Raw genomic sequence first — 25,398 nt, forward strand, 5'->3', positions numbered from 1 at the left:
AGCTGCAGCCTGGGGCAGTGAGCAACAGCAGCACTGGTGGCTGGGCTGCCTGAAGGAACCTGCATGACAAATTTGGTGATGAGAGGCATTTGAGGAGGGAGTCAGCAATGTCTGCTTGGTGAGAAAAGTAGATTTGGAGCACTCTATACTAACAATGCTTAGAAGATGAATTGTCACTCTGGAAGAGCAAGGAGAGAACAAGAGTTCTAAATTATTTCTAGTGTCCAATACAGTATCCAAATCCTGGCAGAAAGTGTCAGCTGCCATTTTTAAATCACATTCTCCATATGCAGGTGGTGACAGTATGCACAATATCCTAATTCTTACTTCCTAAACCTCCTCCCTCTACTATACGTAATCAATAAGACATAAGTAAAGGAAATGTCCAGGTATATGACACATCTCTTGTCACTTCCTCTATGAGACTAGTGATTGCTGCAGCAACCAATGAGGCAACAAAACATCATTCAAAGTCACATATACACAAACTCCTCTAAAAACATAGGAGAGTCTCTTGAAGAGAGCAACTCACAAAAATCTAAGACACGTCAAAGCAAAATGAAAAGTCATAGGCAAAATGTAAAGGGATATAATGCAACAGCAAATTAAGAAAGAAGTTGGTGACATTTCTTTTTGCCATCTTAGCTGGGCCATTACCAAAATGTACTCAGAACTGTGACTCTGGAGACAGAATTTCACTCACATAACACACAGGATGCTTGCTTTAGAATAGAAAAGTAAGACCCCCATCTATCAGTGTACAAGTCATTTTGGATGCTTGTCTTCACTGAGGATAAACATGGTCTACATGACTAACAGTCTCAATTTTAAACAGTTAATGTCACCTGCGAACTACTCTCACCATAAACAACCAATATTATATGCACTACAGAGAACCAAACTTTTAATGCTAAGGGCTCACTACTGTCTAGAGAGCCAAATGTTCAACAGGTTAAAAAAAAAATCCAACAACACTCTCATCACTGTTTCTAAACAGATTATTATTATTTTAAATTTGCAGCTAAAATTACTATAACATAAGATATGGTATGTAATTCTGTCATTAAGCATTTTCAGGGAGGAGTTATTTCAAATGCAGTGTTCAATTTGAGAAACATATTACATGTATCTTGGGTATAACAACTGCCTAGTATCAAGCCTTCTGTGGTTATGACTGTCTTTCAGTTTGTAGTATTCTGCAACTTCCATTACTCTAGCATAGCATTTCTGTCTAAAGCACGAAACTTCATTGTACATTTGTGAAACATAAGAGTATTTTTAGTCAAAGTCCACAAATGAGGCCTGAAACATAGAGGATTAGATGAGCACTACCAAATTTTGGGCTAAAGCAGGATTAATAGAGAACTTGAGTAAATAAAGAAATGATCCAGAAAGTTTGCATTAGCAGTAACCTATCCCTGGAGGAAGCATGAATACAGCACCTCCCTATTTATCTTGCAGGTTCCCTAGGCACTTCCATTTGCACAGAGCTACTGCCTTCATGGGGAAAGAGACAACTACATTCCACCTGAGCAACACTACACTCCAGAACCAAGGTGAAACAGCACTGAAACCTGCCAAAGCCTCCAGAGAGACTGGATCAATTAGGTGTATTCAAAGCACTCCTTACACACTTCAGTAAGGCTGAATTTAGCACAAGCCATGGTTACTATAGCCATATTAATTAAAAAAAACTTGAATCCTTCCACTTCCAGACTATTTTTCTAACACCTCTTGGTCACTAATCCAAACAAGTATTGTCAGGGGCTTTCCCCATTTTTCAGGTGGTTTCAGGGTCCTTTGCCCCCTTGCACAGCTCTGAGCCAAGCCGAAGGAAGAGAGGGTTTTCAGGTTTAGATTTTTCAAGGTTGCATACTGCGTTTATTGTTTCTTATCTTACAATTTTCTCGGAATCCGACAAGCTGTCCTTATCTTTTATACTAATTACTACGTATTTCTTGTTTACTATTTCTTACCAATGTCTATCACTATTACTAAAAAGGTCATCTTTACTTTGACCCAATCCTCACCAACTACTTTGTGCCAACGTCACTGCAGAAATGGAGTGAGGGAAGAAGAAGGAGAAGAAGAAGGAGACAACGCCCCAGATTCTCCATCTTGTCCCCATTCACTTCAATGCTAGGAATCTAAAATTACTATTTTTTCACCCTGTGATAAGCTAAACTACTATTTTTCACACTCTTGTGGCCTGTAAACCTTCTCTCAGTGTAGGAAGTTTTTCCCATGGACTGAGATCAAAGCCAGTGTCTCTCTGAGCTCTGGGCCACGGTCCCAGACCCCCCTGCCCAGGTCCCTGACCCTCCAAAGGAATGCCCTGGACTCCAACAAAGTATCAGCTCTTCTTAAAAAAACCCCAAAAGATAAAGACTGTAACTATGCCAACTACAGTCCTAAAGTTGATTCATACAGCAGAATAGTTTTTCACTTTTGCACATTTACTAGTAAGTCTGTCCAAAATGATGAGAAAGTGTTGTTAGCAAGGCAAAACAGCTCTACAGTTCCCAACCTGCCCCACAAGAACTGCTAACTTTTGAAAACAAGTATTCTCATGACCTGCTCATTGTGCTTACTGAGAAAAATTCTGTAGTGAGGGCAACTCATCCACTTGCCAAAAGCTCCTTTTGCATTCAAAAGTCCTCACCAACTTTAGTGAATGCACTGCAGGCATGATTCAGGTTTAGAGGCCTACATCGTTTGAGAAAGAAAATACAGTTCTTCTAAACACGGCAGAAAGTTTTGTTTAACTTTTCCCCTACTGCTGAAGTGCCAAGATATCCAGTTGGTACCTAAGGATGCAATTAGTGAGAGCGGCAAAGACATCTAACTCCAACTGAAACCCAAAGAACAGAGCACATTTACTCCAAAGACTTCAGAGAATCTGTCTATACCTAAGCACTGAGGTCCTTAAAATCCCACTCTACATCCCATTCTCCTTTCCTGTTCAAGGGAATTTTCCTTACTGATTTTTATGAGAATAGAATCTATTAGTTTTCACTAATATACCCAGTTATTTCACTGTCAGAGATACAATTTCTATGGACAGGGGTGCAACTCACACTGCAAGAACATTTTGCTTTATTACACTGCCAGTATCCATTCCACAGCTTTGGATGCACAGAAATAGGTAAAGAAATTAAACTTGAAGGAAGACACAGTGCTTTCAGATCTCATAGAACATCTTCTAACGTCATCTGGCACTTTTCCCAGGCCAAGGACAACAAACAGCCTCAAATACAGAGATTTACAGTTTCTGTTTCACCACCTGAAGTCATCTAACAAGATTCAAGGTACCTCTGTGCACTAGATAGCACAGTAAGATCAGTTTTCATCATTTGAGAGGGAAAACACTTGAAGCGATGGTTACTTTTTTCCCACCAGACAAAGTAGTTTCACTTTTTCAGATGGATAACCCATGAATTTTAAGTCGGTTGTAACAGTCCACAGAAATGCAATTTAGCATCTTCCATCTGTATGGATTTAAATACTCTTCTAGAACAGCAACTGCAATAGTATTGAAATGTCCTTTCTCTTGGTTCCCTTCCTTCATCCTCCTTATCTATACACTAATAGCTTCGACGACAGAGGGATATTTCAGTATTTTAACAATGAAATTGAGCACATCAATGCTTTCACTACATAACTAAAGGAGAAAATATAAACATCTGACAGTAATTATGATTTTGTCTAACTTAATACCAGAGCTGTTTCACTGTTTAAAATTGCAAATAACCTTCACCGAGTGCTACATAGTCCCATCGTGAAAGAAAAATGATTTCACAGAAAATTATGAGAAAATTTTAACTTTTTTCTCTTTATAAGGTACATTAGTAACATGAATCAAGAATAATGTCTGAGAATGCCAAAATAAAGGATATTTCTCCTAGTGGAATTAAGATTTTAATACTTTGCCTTTGATCTGAATTACACAGTACTCTTTAAATCCAAGAGCACAAAATTCCAGACTTCCGTAAATAACCTGAAGCTTGCTAGCACAAATCTGCCAACTAACAAATCCCTCTTCATCTCTCCAAAGGCTGCATTTTTAAAGGTCATTAGATGGTCAGCTCACACACTAGATTTACAGACCGTGTAAAAGTAATAGACAGAAGACATATAAAATCTCCCTTCCCCACTTTGAGTAGCAGTGCTTCTTAAGAGCGAATCATCCCTCATGTAAATCAGAGAACCTGCATGCAGGTAATATCCACTGACAGTAACAGCAAGATCCTAACTTCCACTGGATAAGGCACTCCAGTGCTGACTTTGCTGGGAGGGGGTGTTTGTAGGGGTCCTACTGATGTGAACAGTGGCTTAGGTAGAGTACAACACCAAAATACTCCTTTGAAGAAGAAAAAACCCCAACAAACCCAAAACCTTTGATTCCTGCCTGAGTCTAGGGCCCTGTTTTGTCTGAAACACGAATGATCCTTCCCAACAGATACTCAAGGCATTGGAAAGGTCTCAGTTCACAACAAGATCAACAACTTCAGGCCAGTTACATGTTCAGTGTTAAAGTTCTGCATAAATGCTGTACTAAATCTGAACACTGGCTCAAGCAAGCCAAGTGAAATAAAGAATTAGATCCACCTTACTTAAAAACCTGCCCTTCAAACCAAAATGAACACGCTGTAGCATGGAGAGTTGTAACAAACTTCCAGTTCCAGACAGCTTTGTCCTGAAGCAGAAATGGTCCCTCCAGATACTGCTGCGTGTGTGCCAGTACCTCAATGTAAACTGAACGAAAAAATAACCAAACACCTAAAGTAAATACATACAAACATCTAATCCTAGACATATATTCCAATAAACTTTGCGAGATTGGCCTATTCCCATAAAACTGAAGTGTGACCATGTTTGCGTGGGGCATTTCACTTTAGCTGTGCCTGTCCTCAACGCTATGTGGGAGGTTTACACTAATCAGCTTTTTCTGAAGTTTAAATTGCAGCATCACATCAACAGCTGTTACACAACATCAAGAAACAGGAGCTTGTGCTGATTTATGAAAGTCAACCTGGTACTATTTTCAAACCTCTGAGTTAGCAGATATTTCTCCCCATAAAATTATTCAACATCATAAAGTTAAATATTTTAGTTAAGAACTAATAAATACAGTGATGCATGATGTTCTAAAAAGCCAGAGCTGTTTTAGTTAGCATAAACTTACCAGCAATTAATACCTTACAACAGTATGATTTTTCTTACAGCTTTAATTATGTGTTTGTAGCTTCATGTACTAGAGAGTGAATGTTTCCCCAAAAGGGAGAAAACACACACTACCTCCCCAAGTTTGTTTCAAAGAAAGCCAAACGATCCAAATTACACTCTTGTAAAACATAGACCATACAGCTCAACAGCCAGTACAGCCAAATTCCAAATTTCTACTCTCGGATTTTGTTACTTTGCAGGTGTAAAGGTGTCTGGCACTCACGGCAGCATCTGAAGGAACACCTATGGCATTTAAGCCTTTTATGTTCTTTGAAAATCTTCCAGCTAACAGATTTTTTCTCTAAAGGAAAATTAGGGGAGGAAAAACCAAAAGAGAAAGAAAGTAAAGTCAAACATATCTAGTCAAAGCACACATTTTTTCAAGTATCAGTCTTCAGGAAGAATCAGAACATAGTGTAACTTGTTAATCTCATAATTGCAAGAGGCTTTTACCCATCGTAGATAATACGATCCAAATGCCTCTTCAAGATTAAGTATATAATATCACTGTACAAGTAAAACAGGAAGACACCAAAGGATATGAAGAAAAAGATTACTATTGTTTCCTTAATATTTAAGTACATTTACTAGAAGAATAGAAATGCATTCTTTGGGAACATAATGACTGTAACTTTGAATTTTTTCTCCTGTAAATGCCTCATTTGATTACATTACTTTAAAACAAGCAATCCATTTGCTTTTCCCATATAAAAAATTCATTTTACAGACAGAAAAGAAGGAAAGGTATTTTTGCAGAGGAAAAAAAGAAATAATCAGAGCAATGAACTGAATAATCTGAGGACAAGAAAGAGGTGCCTCATTGACAAGCTACATCATATTTACACTCATTCTAAATCAGAATTTATATTGTGCACCTAAGCATTTGCAAATCTACAATTGGGAAATCCAAGATTATATTCACTTTCTATGGAGAACAAGGCTTACTACTATAAAGATGCTTTCATTGTTCAGAGCCCAATCTAATTAGATCATATTTGTAGAAGGAATAGAAAGGTTCCTGCTAGTGTTGGATTACATTTTTGCTCCCTGGGGAATTTAAAAAAAAAATAAAAAGTATTTTTCTGGAGTGAAGGAACATAGGATAAAGTTCCAAAGGTTTTCACTGCTGCAGGCACAGCTAGAATTGAGGACTTTCTGGTCCCTGTATCACACTGAAACATTGGATCTCAATCTCTTGCAGTAAAGACTGGTGTACAGGGTTATTATGCAGCTCTGTACATTTCATGTCAATGCACAGAACTACTGATTCCACTGCTACTGTAATAAAATTGCCATTAAAACAAGAGATTTACAAAATACCTATTACTTACAAAAAGAGATGCAAGACTTTGGTGTAAAAAAACCTCTAAATAAGGCAAACAAAAACCCTTGCTCCACTTAGTACTTAGTGACTGAACTTAGTCTTCTATACAGAACAGATGATAATCTGGTTTCTTAGAACACCATTCAAGATCTCAGTTTGGAGTCACGTCTGTAGGCACTCCAGAATCAGGATACACCACCTGAGCCCAGGGAGATGTCACAAGTCTTAGCACAGACAGGCACACAGCCAGTGCTGTCCATTTCCCCTCTACACTTTGGATACAGAAGGTTCTCATCTCTTCCACCAGTTATCAGATGTGCAGCCTCTCACAGCTGAAAACCCTCTGGAGGACAGAATTAACCCAGAGTTGAGCCCCTGGCAGGAAGTCTCCTCAGAAGTTCCGCAGAGCTGTGAGGAAGAAGAAGCAGTGGCTTCCTGCAGTGCTCCGTTCACAGTCCAGCCTGAGTCAGCAATGCAGCACGATCAAAATATTTGGAATTGATCACTGAATGGAAGGAAAGAATTTCAGTTGTGAGAAGTTGTAAGAACTTTACAGTTGTCTTAGTTGTAAGAAGCATAGAGTTTAGTTGTCTTTAGTTGCAAGAAGCATAGGGTACATTCGTCATTATTCCCACACCCTCTGCAATTTCATCCCAGAATAGTAATGCTAGTGGCATTTGTGTAGTATTCAATCCAGCAACAGGTACAATGAGGGAGAAAACATCGAATTTTGAAAGTCTTCAATAAAACCAAAAGGTTCTGCAAATAATTTCATGTACTCCACCAAATCTGAACAATTTCAAAAGTCACTGACCTTATACAGAAACTTATATGGTAGTTTTTAAGACCCAGAAAAGCTTGTAGGATATGGGCAACTACCCCTTTTCAATATAACATCTTTCTTACATGTGCAAATTGGTTTTGTACCTATATCTAAAAAGCAACTGGTGAAACACTGAGTAAAAAGAATTTTACAAGTAGTTATTTAGCAGAGACTTAATCATTCTTTAGCCAGTCTGCATTTTTTTCTTTAAAGCAACTTAGAGTCCACAGTGCAAAATGGGTATTGTGACTGTTTCCAGCTGTAAGTACTCTTTTCAACCTAGAGCAATTTGAGATAGTTTTGCTACCTCTTAGACTACATGAAACATAATATTATTTTGACTTTCCAACCTCCCCCCCCACCCAAGACAACAGAAAAATAAAACTGAGTTGGGTGACCAGCCTTGGCACTGTTCAGAAGATAACACTGAATCAAGTTGACTAATTTCCCATTACCAGTCTGCTGTCTTGCAGAGAAAGCAGCCCAGCTCCAACCTTTAATTACCTAAGTAGTACTTACTAAACTTAGTTGCCCTAAATATCCACAGATTAAAGCAGTTCTGGAGATGATCCCAGATAGTCTTTCGAAGTAAGAACTCTCCCATCACGTGCTCTTACTAAACAATCCTGCACAACCAAATAACTACAGTAAACACAATTGATTAATTGATTACCTTCAAATCTAAAGTATGTATTCTGCACTCAAAAGTCAATTGGCCTAAATAAACCCTCCCCTCACTCTTCATGAAATTAAAAAAAAAAAAAATTCAAAGAGCTTTGAGTCAGGCACAAGCACAGGTTTGTTCACACATGAGAAAATACTGCTGACCATTTCCTTTCCTTTCTCAGCCTGCAAGCAGCAAGAGGTCCTCATTTTACTCCTGGTAGGGTAACAGAGTGTTGGCGTTTTACACCACAGTCCCAAAAAGCATTCCCCAGTGGAAGAAACATCACTGCAGCAGAGACCTGCAACCTCTCTAGTCACAATTTATCTCCATTATCTGTGGACAGCATCTGGCCCAAAGATGGGTCAGCCAGGAATGTACTCACCCCCTTCTCGGGAGCAACCAAAAAATCTATACATTCCAAGGCAGAAGGTAGCATTGAGCTACCAGTTTTAACTAGCTGGGAAGTGCTAACACTTTGCTTACTGTGAAAAGTTGTATCTTTCATTTTAATAAGCACATTAAAAGAGTCAAATCATGAGCTGATCAGGAAGGATGCCGATGGGGGCAGCAGCAGCAACACCTCCAGGCTTAATGAAGTTAATATGGCTACAATTTACGTGAGTGTGGGGGGAAAACGGAGCTTAGCTACTGACCTCTGCAGACTTTGGGTAAGTCACTGCCTTTTTTCAGTCTTCTTCTCCTTTTCCTTGTTCATTTTCATTATGGACTCCCAGGGACTGCCATTGCATCTCATAACAAGGACAGACAACACTACAGCTCTATAGGAACGTCCCACCCTCACCTAGCCAAACATCACTGAAACAGGACTAATTAATATGCTAGCTTTGAATTCTCTGTCTAGCCAGTCCTGGCTGGCCAATTTCTCAGAGCACCATAGTATTCATGGCTCATGAACTGAGATTCAAGAAATAATAGGACGATAATATTCCAGATAGTTTCTTTCACCTTCTGCTCTGGAAGCATCTTCATAAAAATAACAAGAAAAGGTAAATGGACATTGGAAACATCTCAAAGTGTCAGGGCAAGTAAAGGAAGCAGACAAAGGATAGCTGCAACAGGAAAGAGCAAGGCTTGCAAAAGGCTTCAGAAGGTAAGAAAAAGCCTTACAATTTAAGGCAACAGCAGTTAAAGATCCTATAGAGGGATTTAAAAATGCATAACAATCAAGTAAAGAATGCAACATTTACAGAGGCATGAAAAATAAAGGGAGAAAATTCTTATCAAAGAACTAAACCAGAAACACCATCCCACCATCCAGCACTACATCTGTAGGGCAGAGCCTCAGCTGCTGTAAACTGTCATGGTTGTATTGATGGTAGAGTTAAGGGAGCACAGATATGCTCCCAGAGGCTCTAAACAACTGCCTCTCTCAGAGACTCACTCTTGCTCTGGGAGCTCACAAAACTCAAAGCACAAGCTGATTCACATTAAATGAGGGGAGTGGGTAATAAATCTATTTTCCACATTTCAGTCAATTTGAACTTCTAAACATAAATTTCATTCAGAAATTCCATTCCAGAAGTTCAAATGTTTCCTACCATCTGTGAATATCTTACATCTTGCTATTAAAAGATTTAAATACCTTTGAATAGCAACAGATTCAATCATATTGCCCTCAACCCACTAAACAACTGAATCCATCATATGCAGGGGAAAAGTAGTTCATCAGGTTTAGGCAATCTCTGAGAATTTTCCACCAAGCATGTATGCATGGAAACTGAACAGGAAGAGTCTAAATTATCATCCTCTTGCTTGCAGGAAGGCACATTTACCACTATTCCTCACTATGGGTAGATAATGTCACCCTCAGCACCATTAATTCAGCACCTGTCATTAACATGAAACCATTAATCTCACATTGAAAAAAAAAGAATCAATTGGCTGACAACATACACATGGTAACCTGCATTCCATCTGAAGTGTTCGCTCTGCTGTACTTCAATTTACCAGCAGAGTTCCAGCAGGAATTAATCTGACTCAGTTTCTAAGGCTATTACAATTGCTGCTAGAATGTCTTCAACATCTGTCAACTACAAAGAAAACCACCACTTTTTATTGCCTCAAAGTCTTGCCTCCCTGTAGAACAGGACTGATGCCAGTTGAATTGTCATGCAGTATTTTCAGCCTGCTAAGTGGGTAACCACATCTATTCTGTAAAATGTCATTGGCATAATGAATACAGAACTAAATACATATAATAAAATTTTGTAATGTCAGAAAAAAACAATAAGGATTCTTATCAGAAATATTGGCAGAACAAAGTTTAAAACTAATTTATTGTAATGAAATTCTAGATTTCTTGGCCGACCAAAAGCAAACCCCTCTACATTTTGATTTTTCGCTCTCTTTTATCACTTTCTCTGCTTGCTACTTCCCAGGGCCTACATCTTTGCCTTGCAATTCCCAAGATTCTCCTATGGTTCACCATCCAAATTCAGTCTCCCTTCACTCACGTGTCTCTCATCTATCCTCCAACTCCAGGATGCCTGACAGTATAATCTTAGTCTTTCTACCACACAGTTCCAACCCTCTAATTTCTCTGTCCCTCTTGTAGCTTCTGGTGACCATCTTCTATCTCCAGGTGCTTTTCACAATCTATTTCCCTGCAGCCCAGTTCTGCGCTTGTAGAGTTTTGTCTGAATCCTCCACACTGGTAGTCCAAGTTAGGTTGATGAACATTTCAGCATCTGTCAAGCAACCCGGGATCTCATAAAGACTGGCCAGCCCCTGAAGTATGGGTTTATGTTCACAGGCTGATGTAAAACCCACTTCCTGCAACAGCACAGTCAGGTCTGGTAACAGCTGCAAGGCAAGACAGCAGGGCTTTCAGTCTCAGCTGCAGTACAAGGTGACATAGAAATCAAAATTGCCATGGACAAGGACAGCACATTTAAACACAGCTTTTATACCAACATCATTTTTTAAGTGGAACATGGAGCACATATCTACAAAATGGTCTATCTCCCCAGTCACACTAAAGAAGAACATATCCAAATACATTATCCCCCACCAAAGTTGAGTCAGTCAGCAATACCATGGAGAGCTGCATGTCCAAGTCTCATTAGCTTTGATTTTGAAATCCCTAATTCAGGATTCCAAATATGTCCTGAGTGAAATGTAATTCATTTGATTTCCATACCACATCACAGTATAACTCAGGTTGGATGGAACTTCAGGAGGTCATACTAATCCAAACATCACTCTTCCAGGAGCCTGAATCAAAACTGGATTTGATTCTCACATATTTCCTCTTTGACCTCAGGCCGATAACTTACACAGCTACTCTTCTTGAGTTGTCTGCAGTTACAGAAAAAGAGATCTTGCACTTCTACTACATTAACATCTGAGGAATGCTTAGCTAATGAGGTTTGAAATACAGGCAAATCAGATACCTAAATGCTAGAGCTAGGCTAATACAGAAACTTGAGATCTTAGTCTAGCACTCCAGAGCATTCAGCCTGGATGTTTCAAGTATAAACCTGTGTCCATAGACATTAAATTTAGTTCTGAAGTGGCTACATTTTAAAAATTTGGGGTTTTGTTTCAGGCCTGCTTCTTGGTTTCAAAACAAAAGACTTAGCTTGTCAAAGTCTTTATCCACAGTGTGCTTCAAATGGACCCAAGCCAACTGTAAATAAATCTGAGTCATGTAAAATAAAGATTATATTAAGTAATATTTTTACTGTGTTTAAGAATATGCAGTAACATAAGAAAACACTATTTAATATCTTTCAATTGCCTTTGTTTGCTACATCTCTACATGGCATTTTAGTCAGACCTTAATTTACTGCGTGTTAAACTGCTTCCAGCAAACTTGACCCCTAGACCTGGTAAAATGGATAAATTACCCTGGAGTTCATTTTCTGTACACAGCTCTCCAAGGGATGCTACTGGCAGGTTGAGTCAAAGCACAGAAAGATGTTTGTGTAATTTCTTTCTAGTATTTTGGGTGCCAGCTTTAATACACTGCTAGAAAATGAACAGCTCAGAAAGAAGGATGTTTATATTTCAAATGCTATGTTCAGTCAAAGCACATTTCCTACACAGGTTCACAAAAAAAAAAAAAAAAAAAAAAAAAAAAAAAAAAAAAAAAAAAAAAAAAAAAAAAAAAGATAAACAAACCAAGAAAAAAAAACCCAACACAAAGAAAAACCCCACCACTTTTCCCAACTAACTTTAACTACACCTACCTGCTTAACCATTTAATACTCACACTCAAAGGCCATACAATGATGTCAGAGGTTCAATCTCAACCTAGGTGTGAATTCTGATTTAGGAGAGCTTGGCAGTCACATAAGAAAAACTTGTGACAAAATGTTTGTCAAACTGGTTTTAAACTATGACACATCTATCTTCCCCAGAATCAGAAGCCATGCAAACGAGATCACAATCAATAAAGTTTACCACTCAGCATCTACAGGGACAAGAGGCAAATGGAGTCACTGGGTGAGGGGGAATAACCCAAAGCAAATCCAAAACAAATAAAACCCCACAAGCATATGACAAGTGGCTACAGAAATAAGTGACATGCTAGCTAATTACTAACTCTTTGGACTACATAAATTAACACACATTCACAGGACACTGCTCCTATACGTTATGTGACTACCATGTGCATAAAGCAACTAAAACCTTTTCTTAAACCTTTCTTCATTTTCATTTCCTTTTAGATGGACATGAAAATAGACTGTTTATAGCTGATAACTTTCCTGGTCTTTGAGAGCATAACACATTGGCGGAACAAAATATTTTAAGTCCATCCGCATGCACTATCAATAAATCTATCATACTAAAATAGTTGCACGTATTCTATGCATCAAGACAGAGAGGAAGTCCGACTAACATGCATGTGGGGAATATTTGCATATAGCATAACAGAACACAATAATTGTCTGTAGTGTCTCAATGAGACCATGGCCTTTCTGTGCTAGGTATTGGATGAATGCATAGTAAGAGCACATGCAGGTCATGCTGAGCTTACTAATTTAGTCTGTTCATGAAACAAAGGTTCACAGTGAAATTATTAATACCACATCCTTAAAAGTGGAGGTCTAAGGCATTTATCCCTGCTACAAAATGGAAGTTTGATCTAGGGAAGATCATGAGTGCATTGTTTAAAAAAAATACATATTACTACACCATTTAAAGAAAAATTACATCAGCACAAAATTACATATCCCACCAGCATTTATTACTCTGAGTTTATGATCTTATATATTAAGGTGTCTGTAAGGATTAAGGAAAAAAAAAAGGATACATAAATGCAGCATGTTGAGAATTATGCACTTAAATATGCACTGTGTTTGTTAAATACAGCTAATGGAATTCAATAGTTCCCATAGTGTCTTTACTACAAGTGTTCAAGAAATAACATTTTCTGCCCCTTTGGAAAATTCCTTGGAAGAGTCCGTCCTGTCTTCTCCAGTCATCATCAGTTTTTGCAGAAAAAAGTAACAGCTCTTGTTCTATGGTATGCTAGCAAAACAGTCTAAGACTTCTATAGTTTCTCTACAATGCATCACATCTTGCATAAGTCCCCAAGGTTATAACTAACAGTGTAAAATATACACACTTAATGGCTTTGATCCTGAGTCAAAACTCACTTATAAACACGCTACTGGGAAACACACTTTACTGTGGAGGACTGATTCCTTCTCACTGCAGGAACATAAAGCATTGCTACAACATGTCTTTTAATGCTAAACTAAAAATGCAGTTTGGGTCAGGAAGAGATGCTAATCTTGTCTTTCCCCCAGCCCTCAATTCATCTTTACCCACTAATAACAATGGGAAGAACATGCTTGAACCAAATCGCCATCTATTTAAAATCAGTGTAGCTCATGAACTGTCCATGGCTGACAAACCACAGGCAAGAAAATTCCATTGCTTGTTTCAAGGCCCCTCCCTGACTAGTGTCAGAAGACAATGGAAATATATTCCCATACATTTCTAATTCACAGAAAAAAAAAATTCTATCCATATACAGGGATTACTTGAAAATATTCACAACAGCAAAAAGTCTGGAACAGCTGTTTAACAGCCTGACATTCCCCAGTGGAGGCACGTGGTAAGAAACATCATGACACCCAGTCACCCCACCTCATATGTGCCCTGGAAATATTACTCGGAGTTCTGGAGGACATGGAGTCATAGGAACATTCTGAAACAAGGGGAAACCATTGGAGCAGAGAAGCTACAAATCAGACTTTCTGGGCAGATGGCACTGCAAGCTAGCAAGCTGATGGCAGATGGAAGCGAGAGCTTGGATACAGCAAAAAAATCGGTTGCAAACTAATGAGGTATGTTAAGATGTTAGAGACAACGACTCCTCTTTTCTGATCTCTCTGCTTTAAGCGAGGGTCAGTCCACTCCTCCTCCCACAGAAATCTACCCAGAGCCATGAAGGAAAGGTAGTTTGGTTTCCTTCCAAGAGGAAGCCATCTAGAGAATTACTCAATATCAAATAAATATAAGAATCATAATGCAAAAATCCCAGGCTCTCATGAAATTTTTGAGGTCCAGAGCCTTGTACATACAATCGTTAAGACCTCTAGCCTCCAGGACAATATAAAGACCAATATCTTATCACAGCAGAGAAACTTTCAACAATGGGAAAGTTTAAACTAGGAACAATCTTTAACAGAAAAATGCTATAGAACACATTAACTGTTGTGAGGATTTCGTCTCAGTCCGGACTAGAACTGAGGTTGGCTTGGTGCTCACAAGACTCCATATCCTTTCTGCAGCTGACCTACAGTTCCTTCACTGCTACAGGACAGAGAATCTGTAACTCTTCATGATTACAGAACACTATTATCAGAAAAAATGTGGAGCACCTCTTAAAACATTTGTGATTATCAGTCCTCTTTTACAAAAACCCCAACTTTTCTTCTCTAGTTTCATACACACACACACACACACGTGTATTTTCTCGTCCTCTTTCAGAGCCCCCTGGTCCTTTTTTAAAGCAGCATTGCTGAGACTTTTGCATTTTTTCTCTTCTGATAAAATGTCCCAGGAACACTATCAATGTTTCCAGAAGAACACAATACAAAATTATCTACTTCAGAAAATGAGACTAATCTCAAACAGTGGAGGTTATGTGAGTTTCTAGAAGATAGCAGCTCTCACAAGCTTCTAACATTACTTCTATAAACTTATGGAATTTTTATCCCAAGATATATTACAAAGGGTGAGCCTTTCTTGCCAGTGTCATGAAGAGCAGGGATCTCATGGTCTTATAAACTTATATAGCTGCCATTTCTAACGATGGGGATTTTTATTTTTTTACTTACACGTAAGAAAATCAAGCAAAGTTGCAAATATATTAACTTTATTGAAAGCCTTTGGAAGGAGGGAGGTAAAGCTGCAGACTTGCGTGGGAAGATAATGAAAAGGGAGCACAGCAATGACACAAGGGATTAACAGGCTCTCAGCAAGAACCGGCTGAAATTCTTGTGTCCTAAAAACACATATAAAAGCATGCACATAACAAAAGAAAACTGCTATATACCATACACACAGCCGTGCATGTGTACGGTCCCTCACGCTTAGAGCAGACACAGAATTGACATAGGTAAGAAAAAGTACACCTCATAAAGGAGCCTACAGGGAGGTGTGTATACACATTCCAACTGAAAATGCACACTCTTGCTAATCTTCTATGAAATCTCCATCAAGTCTCTTGACCTTTGCTGGGACTTCTCTCTCTGTAGTCGTGTGATTACACAAGCTACATTCCCACAGAGATGAGCTATATTACTTGCTTCTATTTCATAGGTGTTCGATCATTGCTACCTTCTTGTTACATGACCAATCTCAATCCCTGGCTACCAGACAAGAATGAAAAAATATAAATAGAAAAAAGGCAAGTCAATACCCCATGCACTTAAAAACAAAACAATAAAAAAACAAAGGCAACAAAGAACACTACTCCAAATCTACAGAAGTTGTTGCTGAGCAATAACAATACTGGGTTCTTACAGACCCACAATCACCAACTTCAGCTATTTTCAGATGTTCCCTCTATTTGCAGCTTACATCTAGTCACTCCTAGAGCATCTCAACTCTTCCTTCAGCTGCAGAAGATACACAATGATAAGCAGTACATAACTGCAGAATAACAGGAAGTGATTAAAAATGCTACAACTGCACAATCCTGTGACAGATTTAATCTGTAAATCTGTGTTCTATCTGAAGAAAAACTTTTTAAAAGAAAGGCTACTACCATTACTGTGACTAGAAATTATTAATTTAATGCAAGTCTTGTGATATTTTTCTTAAAACTTCAGCATACTGAGGCATATTTGGGCCTCCCTTGTGTCCATCTCTTGTGGTTACAGAGAAAAGTGCATCTTGGAGACCTGAATTTCAGAAAGCACATCAAAATGACTCAGCTGTGTTTATCTACTCCAATTGCTCCTAAACTAATCTTATGACTTTAGAAGAATGGAGGAAGTGGAACTATTTGTTTTAAACATGTGAAGAAGTCAGCATTGCTTCTGGAATTCCAATTCACATGCAAGCGTGTTTTTGCCTTGGTCATTTTATCATAGCATTGTGAAAAAGTTCTTATTTGTGCTAAATGGAAGTGTCCATCAGAACTTTGACAGTTATCTTTCTGATCTAGCTTCTATAATTTTGTGGCTTCCATTGCTTTGACTCCAAGTGTGCTGCCAAGTACGTGCTCAGACATGATCACATTGACGCATCCATATATATGGAGGAAAGTGAAAGAGGAGTGGGAAAGAATAATATTTTCTGACTATTCATCAAGAATGGTTATGTGTTTCCAAAAGGCCCTTCTTGTGTTCTTTCAGTTTGTGAACAACTTTGACAGACAAATCAAGAGCATCGTAATGTTAAAGATGCAGAACACAGCAAACCGACCCACAGAGTTCTTAACAAAAGCACAGGGAAGCTCTTGGACATCAAGAGGATATAGTTAGAACATCTGGATCCACATACTTAGAGCCATGTCCTCTCTCAGGAGTGTAGAAGCACACTAGTGATAATCAGCCTATACTTCTGGCAACTTAGTATTAACAAACATGTAAGTGAGGGCAGGAACACTGCTCCAAACCCTCCTAGTGCCTGGGGCTGACAGTATCCTAGAATTCATGCTGACACTGGTGGCAAGAAGGCACACACTCCATTGCTATCACAGAGTTGATCAAAGATACACATGAAAAAAGAAAAAAAAAGCTGAACTTTAAATTAACTTGGCTAGTGCCATTGGCAAAATGTCTCATCTCCCACACACCATAAACCACAGAGAGGCAAGGAGAGAGAGAGAGAAAGGAAATACACACTGGAAAGACAGATGGGAAGATGAAAGCATTGTGGACTAACACTGATACTAAAATGCATCATCTATTCCTGCCCTCAATCAATTCTTTTTTCCTGGCCAAGACAGACATCCTGAAGTAAAATGGATTCCAGAGTTTCTACATCACTTACCTCATCAACCCCCTCCACACAACATAAATTCCTACTCTGAGTATATAGTTTATCACTAAACTAGTAAACCATGATTAACTGTGTAAAGGTAATGAACATTAATCTCTGAGCTCAGATGTCATCTAAAACGCTGCATATTTAGCTACCCATAATTTTAAGAGGAGCACACCTCTCGTAAGTCATGGAATATACACACATCAGCTGGACAGAAATGAATAATCACCGAAGGAACAAAGCTACAGAAACTGAACTGTCAACACTAGTCTCACAGTGACCCTAAAACATTCGTTTATCTGAACATTAACTTTTGCCTTTGATAGATAATAATCACATCATTATGTAACACAATAAACCTTATTTCTACACAGAACAGTCCTGGTTTGTTAGGGGTTTTTTAAAGTTAAACACTGATGTTTACATATCACTGCAGCTTCGTCATGACAAAACTACCCAATACATCTCAGGAGCTTATAGGACATCATAAAGTTTTCCCATCTTACCTGGCTCTGTACAGTTCTTCTCTTTATGTGTCCCATTAGGTGATGCCATCAATCTTCTATTCCTCCACATTCCTGATACAATGCTTCTGTCTGGAACAGCTGATTCTTGGCCTACATTAAATAAAAAGACATTATGCCCACTAGCACCAAGCACCAATCTTTTCCTGCATCATCCCAGCTGGACTACATGTGCCCACTAACAAGGAGCATGGACAGACCACCAGAATGAAACGGGGCAAAATCCAAGGTGTGACTGGAGCACACACCAACAGACATGTGCTGGGTGCTTCTAGCTCCAAAGGGTCCAACTAGGCGCCAAATCTATCAGAACTATCAGAATATTTGGCTGTGACCCACAGCAGGAAAATACTCTACAGCAAGCAAATGCTGAAGCCTGTACCTGTGAAAGTCAACACTTGCAGCTCGTATATATGAAACCTGCCCAGCTACGCTGACATGAGCAAAAATCACACTTCCATTTAGTCATCTGTACTCGCACATATTACATTACTGCTTTCATGAAAAAAATTAAAATGCATATGGATATGTTCCAGTTACATTTTAGTTTATTCTGAACTTTTCACTCCTGGGTATGCTTAATAATATCAAACCATTCATAACGCATCAAAGGAAATGGAAACCACAGTGAATTCTCATAAGTCTTAAAAAAACAAGAACTTTTTTAGAAGTCAATGGAGCTTTTGGCAAAACGCATATTCCAAAAGCATTCTCAATGAAACTTGTTCAATAGAGTACCGGAGGTCTTATGAGACCATGTGCCACATGCAATTATAATAACCAAAGAAAGAATAGAACCCATTAATTAAATCACTTCCACCTCAATCTTATCCATTTCAATGAACATATTGTAATAACAACAAAAATTCTTCCTTGGCCAGTTTTAGAGTTTATACTATCATCACGTAATGCCTGTGTTTTCTTAGTGACTCCTGGAAAAAGATATCTTGTTTGGAAGTTAGTTTTCCCAGAGCAAAATATTCTGAGCCACAATTGCAAGAAACATAGACAACAGATGGTCAGTGCTTATGGATAATACGTACTGTAAATTAGCCAGCTGGAAAAAACCCTACCTGATGCAGCATACTATCAAAAATTAGGTTATGAGGGATTTAGTTGATAACCAGGAGATTAAAAACTTTCATTAGTCATGACATTTTTCTTAAAAACCTAAAAAGTTGTGGAAAACAACAACTGCAACAAAAACAACCTTCAAGCTATGCAAACATATTCATACCCCCCTTACTTGTTTCCAAGTTGAAAAAACAAGTTGAAAGTTCTAAGATGAGCAATATGCTAATATGGTCTAAGACACCAAATTCTTACATGGATGGCTTGTTGCCATCCTAGATACAGCTCAAACAAGCCAGGCAATAATTTGCGCACAAGAGCATTACAAACTATGAGAAGTTCCTGCAGATTTTTCTTCCCTAAAGCACACACTTGAACTTCAGCTTTAATTTAGGCAGATGACCCATCCTAATTGTGCTGAAATCTGAGTTTCTTATATTAAATTTAGATGCTTAGTGATGTGCTTAGTCGATTTTGTTCTTAAATCTTCAAGGACTGTTGGCAGCCCTACTTGTAGAGACCCAAGTGTTCTCCCAGCAACCTTAGACTTGGTATTTGAGGGATGTGAAGCATATTGCAGGATGATGAGGGCTTGAAGCTTCACACTTACAGCCCAAACTGTGCCAGCAGGCAGAGGAACAAAAGGGAATGACATGGTTAATTATAAACGCATCAGTTTACCAATACACCACATGCACAAACGATGCAAAAGACTCTCTTATAATACTCTCTATAAAACGTAAGATTAGCTCCGTTCCTAGCCTGAAATGCAGAATTTTCTGTTAAATCTATGCTGTAAAGGGGGGAGAGGGGTTGGAGGTGCGTGTGAGATTGAGAAAAGAAGCAGCTATAGCTGATACAGCTTAGCTTATAACCTAAGGGCAAAACGAAAGGCAGCCCGAAGTTGCAGAGGGGAGCACAGGCGGCTGGAGAGAACTCCGCTGTGATGCAGCGGCAGGGTGCAAACTCCTTCAGGGCCGTTCCCAGGCACAGAGCTGCCCCGTGATGCCCCGTCGGTTCCCGACCCGAGAGGCTCGGCGGGCTCGGGGCCGGGGAGCCCCGGACGAGCCGGCGCCAGCGGCGCAGCTTCCCCCTCTCCCCGGGCTGCGGCCGCGCATCCGCCCGGCGCGGGGCTTTCTCCCGAGGAACCCGCGCTGCTCCCCCGCGTCGCCCGCACGCCGAGCCATTTCCCCTGGGAGACCCCAAACGGGAACAGCCGCCGCCGCTTAAATCCGCCAAAGCCCGGCAGCCCCGGGGCGGCTGCAGCCCCCGGGGCTGCCCTACCGGGGTCCGCCGGTCCCGCCGCCGCTGCCACTCACCCACTCTGGAGAGCAGGCTGGACATGCACCAGGCGAAGAAGAGGATGGCGCAGATGAAGCCCAGCTGCTGCAGCAGCATCTCCCGCCTCTTGCGAACTTTCCTCAGCAGAAGCAGCATGGTCTTCGGGGGGGCTATCGGCGTCTCCTCCGGCTCCATCGGAGCGAGCGCGGACGCCGAGGGGGCGGCCAGTGGGTCGGTGGGAAAGCGGGGATCACTGCCGGCGGCTTCCCGCGGACGGCTCCATTTCGGTCGGGCTGCAGCGCGAAGAGAAGCCGATGCCCAGGGCCTCAGGTCGGCAGCGGCGCAGCGGAGGGAGCGGCAGGTGGCGGCGGGCGGGGAGGCGGCGGCGGCCCGGAGCGGGGGGGCGAGGCGTCGCGCTCAGGGGCCGGGCTGAGCCCCGCGCCCCATGGCCGGCGGCGGAGGAAGCGGCGCGGCGGCGCCCCGCGTTCCCCGGGCAGCGGCCGCCCCACAGCGCGCCGCGGGATGCGAGTCAGCGCCGGGGGAAGGAAACATCCATGCGGCTCCCTGCCCGCCCGGCCAACTTTGAAGTTTATCCCTTTCCTCCCTGCCCCCCGCCGCCGCCAGCCGCAGGCGGCAGGTGGGCGACTCAGCCGCCGCGGTAAGAGCGGCTGCCCGCGGGCTCTCAGCGCGGCGCCGGGCGGGCACTCAGCCCCGGCGGGCGGCTCGGCCCGTTCTCCCCGCCCCTCTCCCGCAACTTTCTGGGTGCTCCTCCGGCACCCATGGCAACGCGCATGTGCCCTCCCCCACCGCCGGGCCGGGGGGAAGGAATTAACTGGCGAAATTAATCCTTTCCCCTAAACCGCCGTGCAGGAATGCCCCGCTCTCCGTGTCGCGCTTGGCGTCCCTGCGCGGAGGGCAGCGGGCAGCGGTAGGTGCCGCCGTGCAGAGGTGCGGGCCGGGGCCGGGGCCGGGGCCGGGGCCGGGGCCGGGTCGCCTGAGGGGATGCAGCGCGCCGGAACGCCAGCAGCGCCCCGGGGCTGACGGGGAGCACCGGGGGCTCGGGGCTCTTCCACCTGTCTCAGGAGATGCGTTTCAAGATGGGGAGAATGGCGCTTCTGCGCGCAGTTTGCGCTGCAACGAGCGCGTAGTGTTTTGGATGACAAATTAATGACCCATTTTGTGAAATGGTGGTTAGTTCCAGGCTGTGCCATCACGATTTCCTTTCTTTTTTTTTAACTAAAATTTTATATTTACATTAATTAAGTGGTTACTGTTAGCCAACGAGTGGTGGGAACTTCCTCCTACAGCACATGCATAGGTTCTGTATTCCTCCCAGAAAAGCATGAGGAAGCACATGTAGATGAAACGAGATTAATTCATCTGATCTCCTCTTCGATACAGCATTAGGTTTACGACAGAAAGCCTTTGAGGTGATTCCCTCTGGATCATTGTCTATGTTCTTCAGAGCACGTATCTGGCGTTGTTTGTCATGGTTTCACTATTATAATACAAATAGCCTACATAAACAAATAATCACAAATAAAATATCACCAATCCTCTGTTTCCCCATCGTTCAAACGTGTTTTTCTAGTTTTGCCTGTGAATTCTATGCAATATAGTAAGATGCAGATTCTATCCCCTATAGTAAGATGCAGAAGCACAATGCTCGGGATGCTCTGGTACACGCTGCATGTGAAATTGCTCTGAATTCATGCTGAAGACTGCCAGTTGTCTCAAGTGCAAAAGACATTACTCAAGCTGGAGAACCAAAGAGGAACAGTGGTGTTAATGTTGTTGTTTCTTTGCATGCACATAGCTACAGGAACTGGTGTGTCTTAACTGTCCAAGCTCCACGGGCACCTAGGCTCTGGTGGGCTTTTGACTTTCTGATTTACATTAAAGCAGGAAAACAACTGCATGTCAGAAGAATGGCACTGAGACATGCTCCAGTCTCCTGTATTTCATTCCCTTTATAGCTGCTGAGAGAGGAAAAGTAACTGTGAGTGCTCTTGCCTACTACAAAAAAAGATAATAGAGAAGATTACAAATCAAGTTATGTCTCTTGATTTCTCTCCATAGGCCAGGTAGGAAATCTCAAAGTTGAACCCAGAACAGTGAAAACTCTCCCTGACCAAAAGAATTTACAGGTTAATTAGACACAGAGGCAATGGAAGCTGGATAAACTCAACAGAAGGTCTTTAGATTGGCACCTTTATTTATAGTGGAATTGGTTTTTCACTGAAGACCCTTAAGGTCCAGTGAAAGTGTTGGTTGGTCAGCTCAGTAGAGATGCCACTTTATACCCTGTCAGCTGTCTTAATAGATGGGAGCTAGTTCTCCACGTGGCTTTCCATCACCTCTTTTCTGGGGCTAAAGCCTTCCCATCCACTCAAAGTGGCAATGCAAATATTAGTCTGCCATCCTCTTTTTGTGTATTTAATGAGAGTTGCAGTGCTGACAAGACTGTAGTTTTCTGTATGAAGATTTTATCTAGCAATAGAAGGATGGTGACACTGGAAGGGATTGCAGAGATTTGTTGGGTTTTTCAGTAAAATAAGTTTATAATCTGCTTAGAATAATAGAATCATTAAGGTTGTAAAAAGCCTGTAAGATCATCAGTTTCAACCCAGCAATGACAAATGTACTCAAATGCCACATCTACACATTTTTTTAACACTTCCAGGGTTTTTGATTCCATCACTTCCCAGGGCAGCTTGTTCCAATGCCTGACTATTCTTCACTTATTAGGGCTTCAAAGAAGCTGTTCTGATGGTTGGGTCTCTTCCCACAACTGATGAAGGTTGCTTGTGATTTTTATGTTTACGGTTTTTTCACTTATTTACTCTTTACACTGAAGACATTTTCAAAGCCATGGCACTCCTGATCTAAGAGGTACTGATATTAAGACATGCAATGACAAGTTTGCCACAACTGAGGTAAATTTATCTGGAGCTGAGGCTGTCATTCACAGATATTTCATATTTGTGTCAATGTGTTGTTTACACAAAGACCATGGACATGAACCATTGTCCTGAGTTTCACATGTGACGGATTTTAATTAATTCTGTCAGATCCTATGAACATCACATGGATCAAACCAAAGCACATGGTTAGTAACAGGAATGCAATTATAATATTGTCTGTTCTGACACTGAGGTTTCTTCCCTTTTTTGGCTCTTATGAAGTTATCTGGTTTAGAGTTAACAGTTAGTGACTATGGAAACCCTGAGGCCTTCCCTGTGAACCACTGAAAGCAAGAAACAAGAACCAACACAGTGAAAAATGCAAGTATGAATCCTTTACAGAGGAGAAATCTGCTACCCATGAAAGCAGTTCTCAGCATGATGGTGTGTGTGTATCTCCCTTTTCCTGTGTACACAAATGAAGCAGATCAAAGTTCAGACAGTACTAATCTCCTAATCGTACAAGCTTCTGATTAGCATTTTTAATCAGTCTGGTGATCACAGGGCAGTCTCAAAATTGTTCTTGAATACTAAACTTTCAGAACAGAATTCTGAATTGCTTTCGTTGTGCTGAGGGTTTAAAATGTGTCATGTAACTCTTTGTGTAGGGTATCTCAAAGGGAAAAGGTGTGCTGCAGAATTCAGCTCTCACCAGGAGGGTCTATTTGAGTACATTTGAGCCATTCACATGGAGGTTGTTACTGGAATGATGTCCCAACACTTTCATCTGATTTAAGACATCCATGCTGAGTATGAGCATACAGTGATACAGTGTTGGGGGCAAAAAAGAAGCAAATGCTTTCTGCATAAGGTGACATTAGAGAAATTTACATTTATTTTTTAAATCTTAAATTATTGCTATCTCTTACTGCAAGAAGAACAACTGTATATAAATTCAGTGAAGCCTTCCATTAATAGTCTCACCAAAAAAAAAAAAAAAAAAAAAAAAAAAAAAAAAAAAAAAAAAAAAAAAAAGGAGTAAGACGCTCATGGTTTTCTGAGTGATGCTTTCACAGTGAGTGGTTTGGTGATACCTCAGATGTTCTGTTTCCAGTATAATCAGAACAAAATGTTTTCCAGACTAGGTCTAGATTTGCTGAAAGAATTATATTTTGAAAATTAAAGGTATTTGAGAAATAACATTAAAACAAAGTGTAGAGGAAGAAAATATTAAATAGCACTTGTCTTTAAGCCAAACACAAGAAACAAATCTTACTTCTTATTGCTGTGTTTATCATTGTGATAATTTAACTTCTGTGTATGTCCCACGACAAAATGTCTCACTAGAAGTACTTACTAATGTTAGTTTCATCTGGCACTGCCAAATGTGCTTGTTTTTCATCTCAAGCACAATTAGTATCTTGAACTGAGAAACAGCCAAAAGGCTTTAAATTAGGGAAGTGTCTCACAGGAGATCCATGAAAGCAGCTCATCTGAGAAGAAAATATTGATGCTCTTGGGAGTTGAAGAAGTATGTTTGGATTAATTTTCTACGGTACCCCCGAAAAGGAGCAGAAAAAGGAGCAGCATTGAATGGTTACTGGAAGCTTAGGCCCTGTTATTTGGCCATGAAGGCTGTTCCAGCACAAAAGAGCTGGGAAGCTCTGGATGATTAGAAGGTAATTGTTTGTGACAGGTAGGTACCCAACCAACTTAGGAACCTTTTCAAGTCTGACTTTTCTGACTGATACAACTGACATCCCAGTATCAACCCAGCATGGTCAAGAGATAATATCAAAGAAAATCCAACAATGGTCCTTTAAAATGAACCCAAAAATCTCCCATAAGCCATAAAAATTTAATTGAGAGGAAAGGCATTGGTGATAAAAGAGTCTGCCTTTGCTAATTGGCCCAGGTGGTTTGCATAAGGGAACCATAGAGAGAACCTTAGCTTGGCACTGTACAAATCACCTGACTGTCAAGGAAGAAGCAATCCTGTGTTTATTTAGGACCTAATCCCTGGCAAAGGAGGGCACACAAATATGACTTGACAATACAAGCTTGTAGAAAGCACATCAATTTTTAAATGCTGAACTGTAACTCCA

General features: G+C 40.7%; 1 protein-coding gene across 1 annotated transcript in view; it reads right to left on the minus strand.

Annotated features, from left to right (window-relative positions):
- LOC120753858 (ras and Rab interactor 3-like) overlaps positions 1-20,705 on the minus strand; it is a 160,450-nt gene extending 139,745 nt beyond the window's left edge. The window contains exons 1-2 of the mRNA XM_040066604.2: positions 20,429-20,705; positions 18,021-18,131 (exon numbers count right to left, since the gene is read on the minus strand). Coding sequence (XP_039922538.1) covers positions 18,021-18,131; positions 20,429-20,585 — 268 coding nt within the window. The 5' untranslated portion in view covers positions 20,586-20,705. The remainder of the gene's footprint in view (positions 1-18,020; positions 18,132-20,428) is intronic.
- Positions 20,706-25,398: the final 4,693 nt, after the last annotated feature.

This window comes from Hirundo rustica, chromosome 6 (genome assembly GCF_015227805.2).
Source record: "Hirundo rustica isolate bHirRus1 chromosome 6, bHirRus1.pri.v3, whole genome shotgun sequence".
In the NCBI taxonomy this organism is placed as follows: domain Eukaryota; kingdom Metazoa; phylum Chordata; class Aves; order Passeriformes; family Hirundinidae; genus Hirundo; species Hirundo rustica.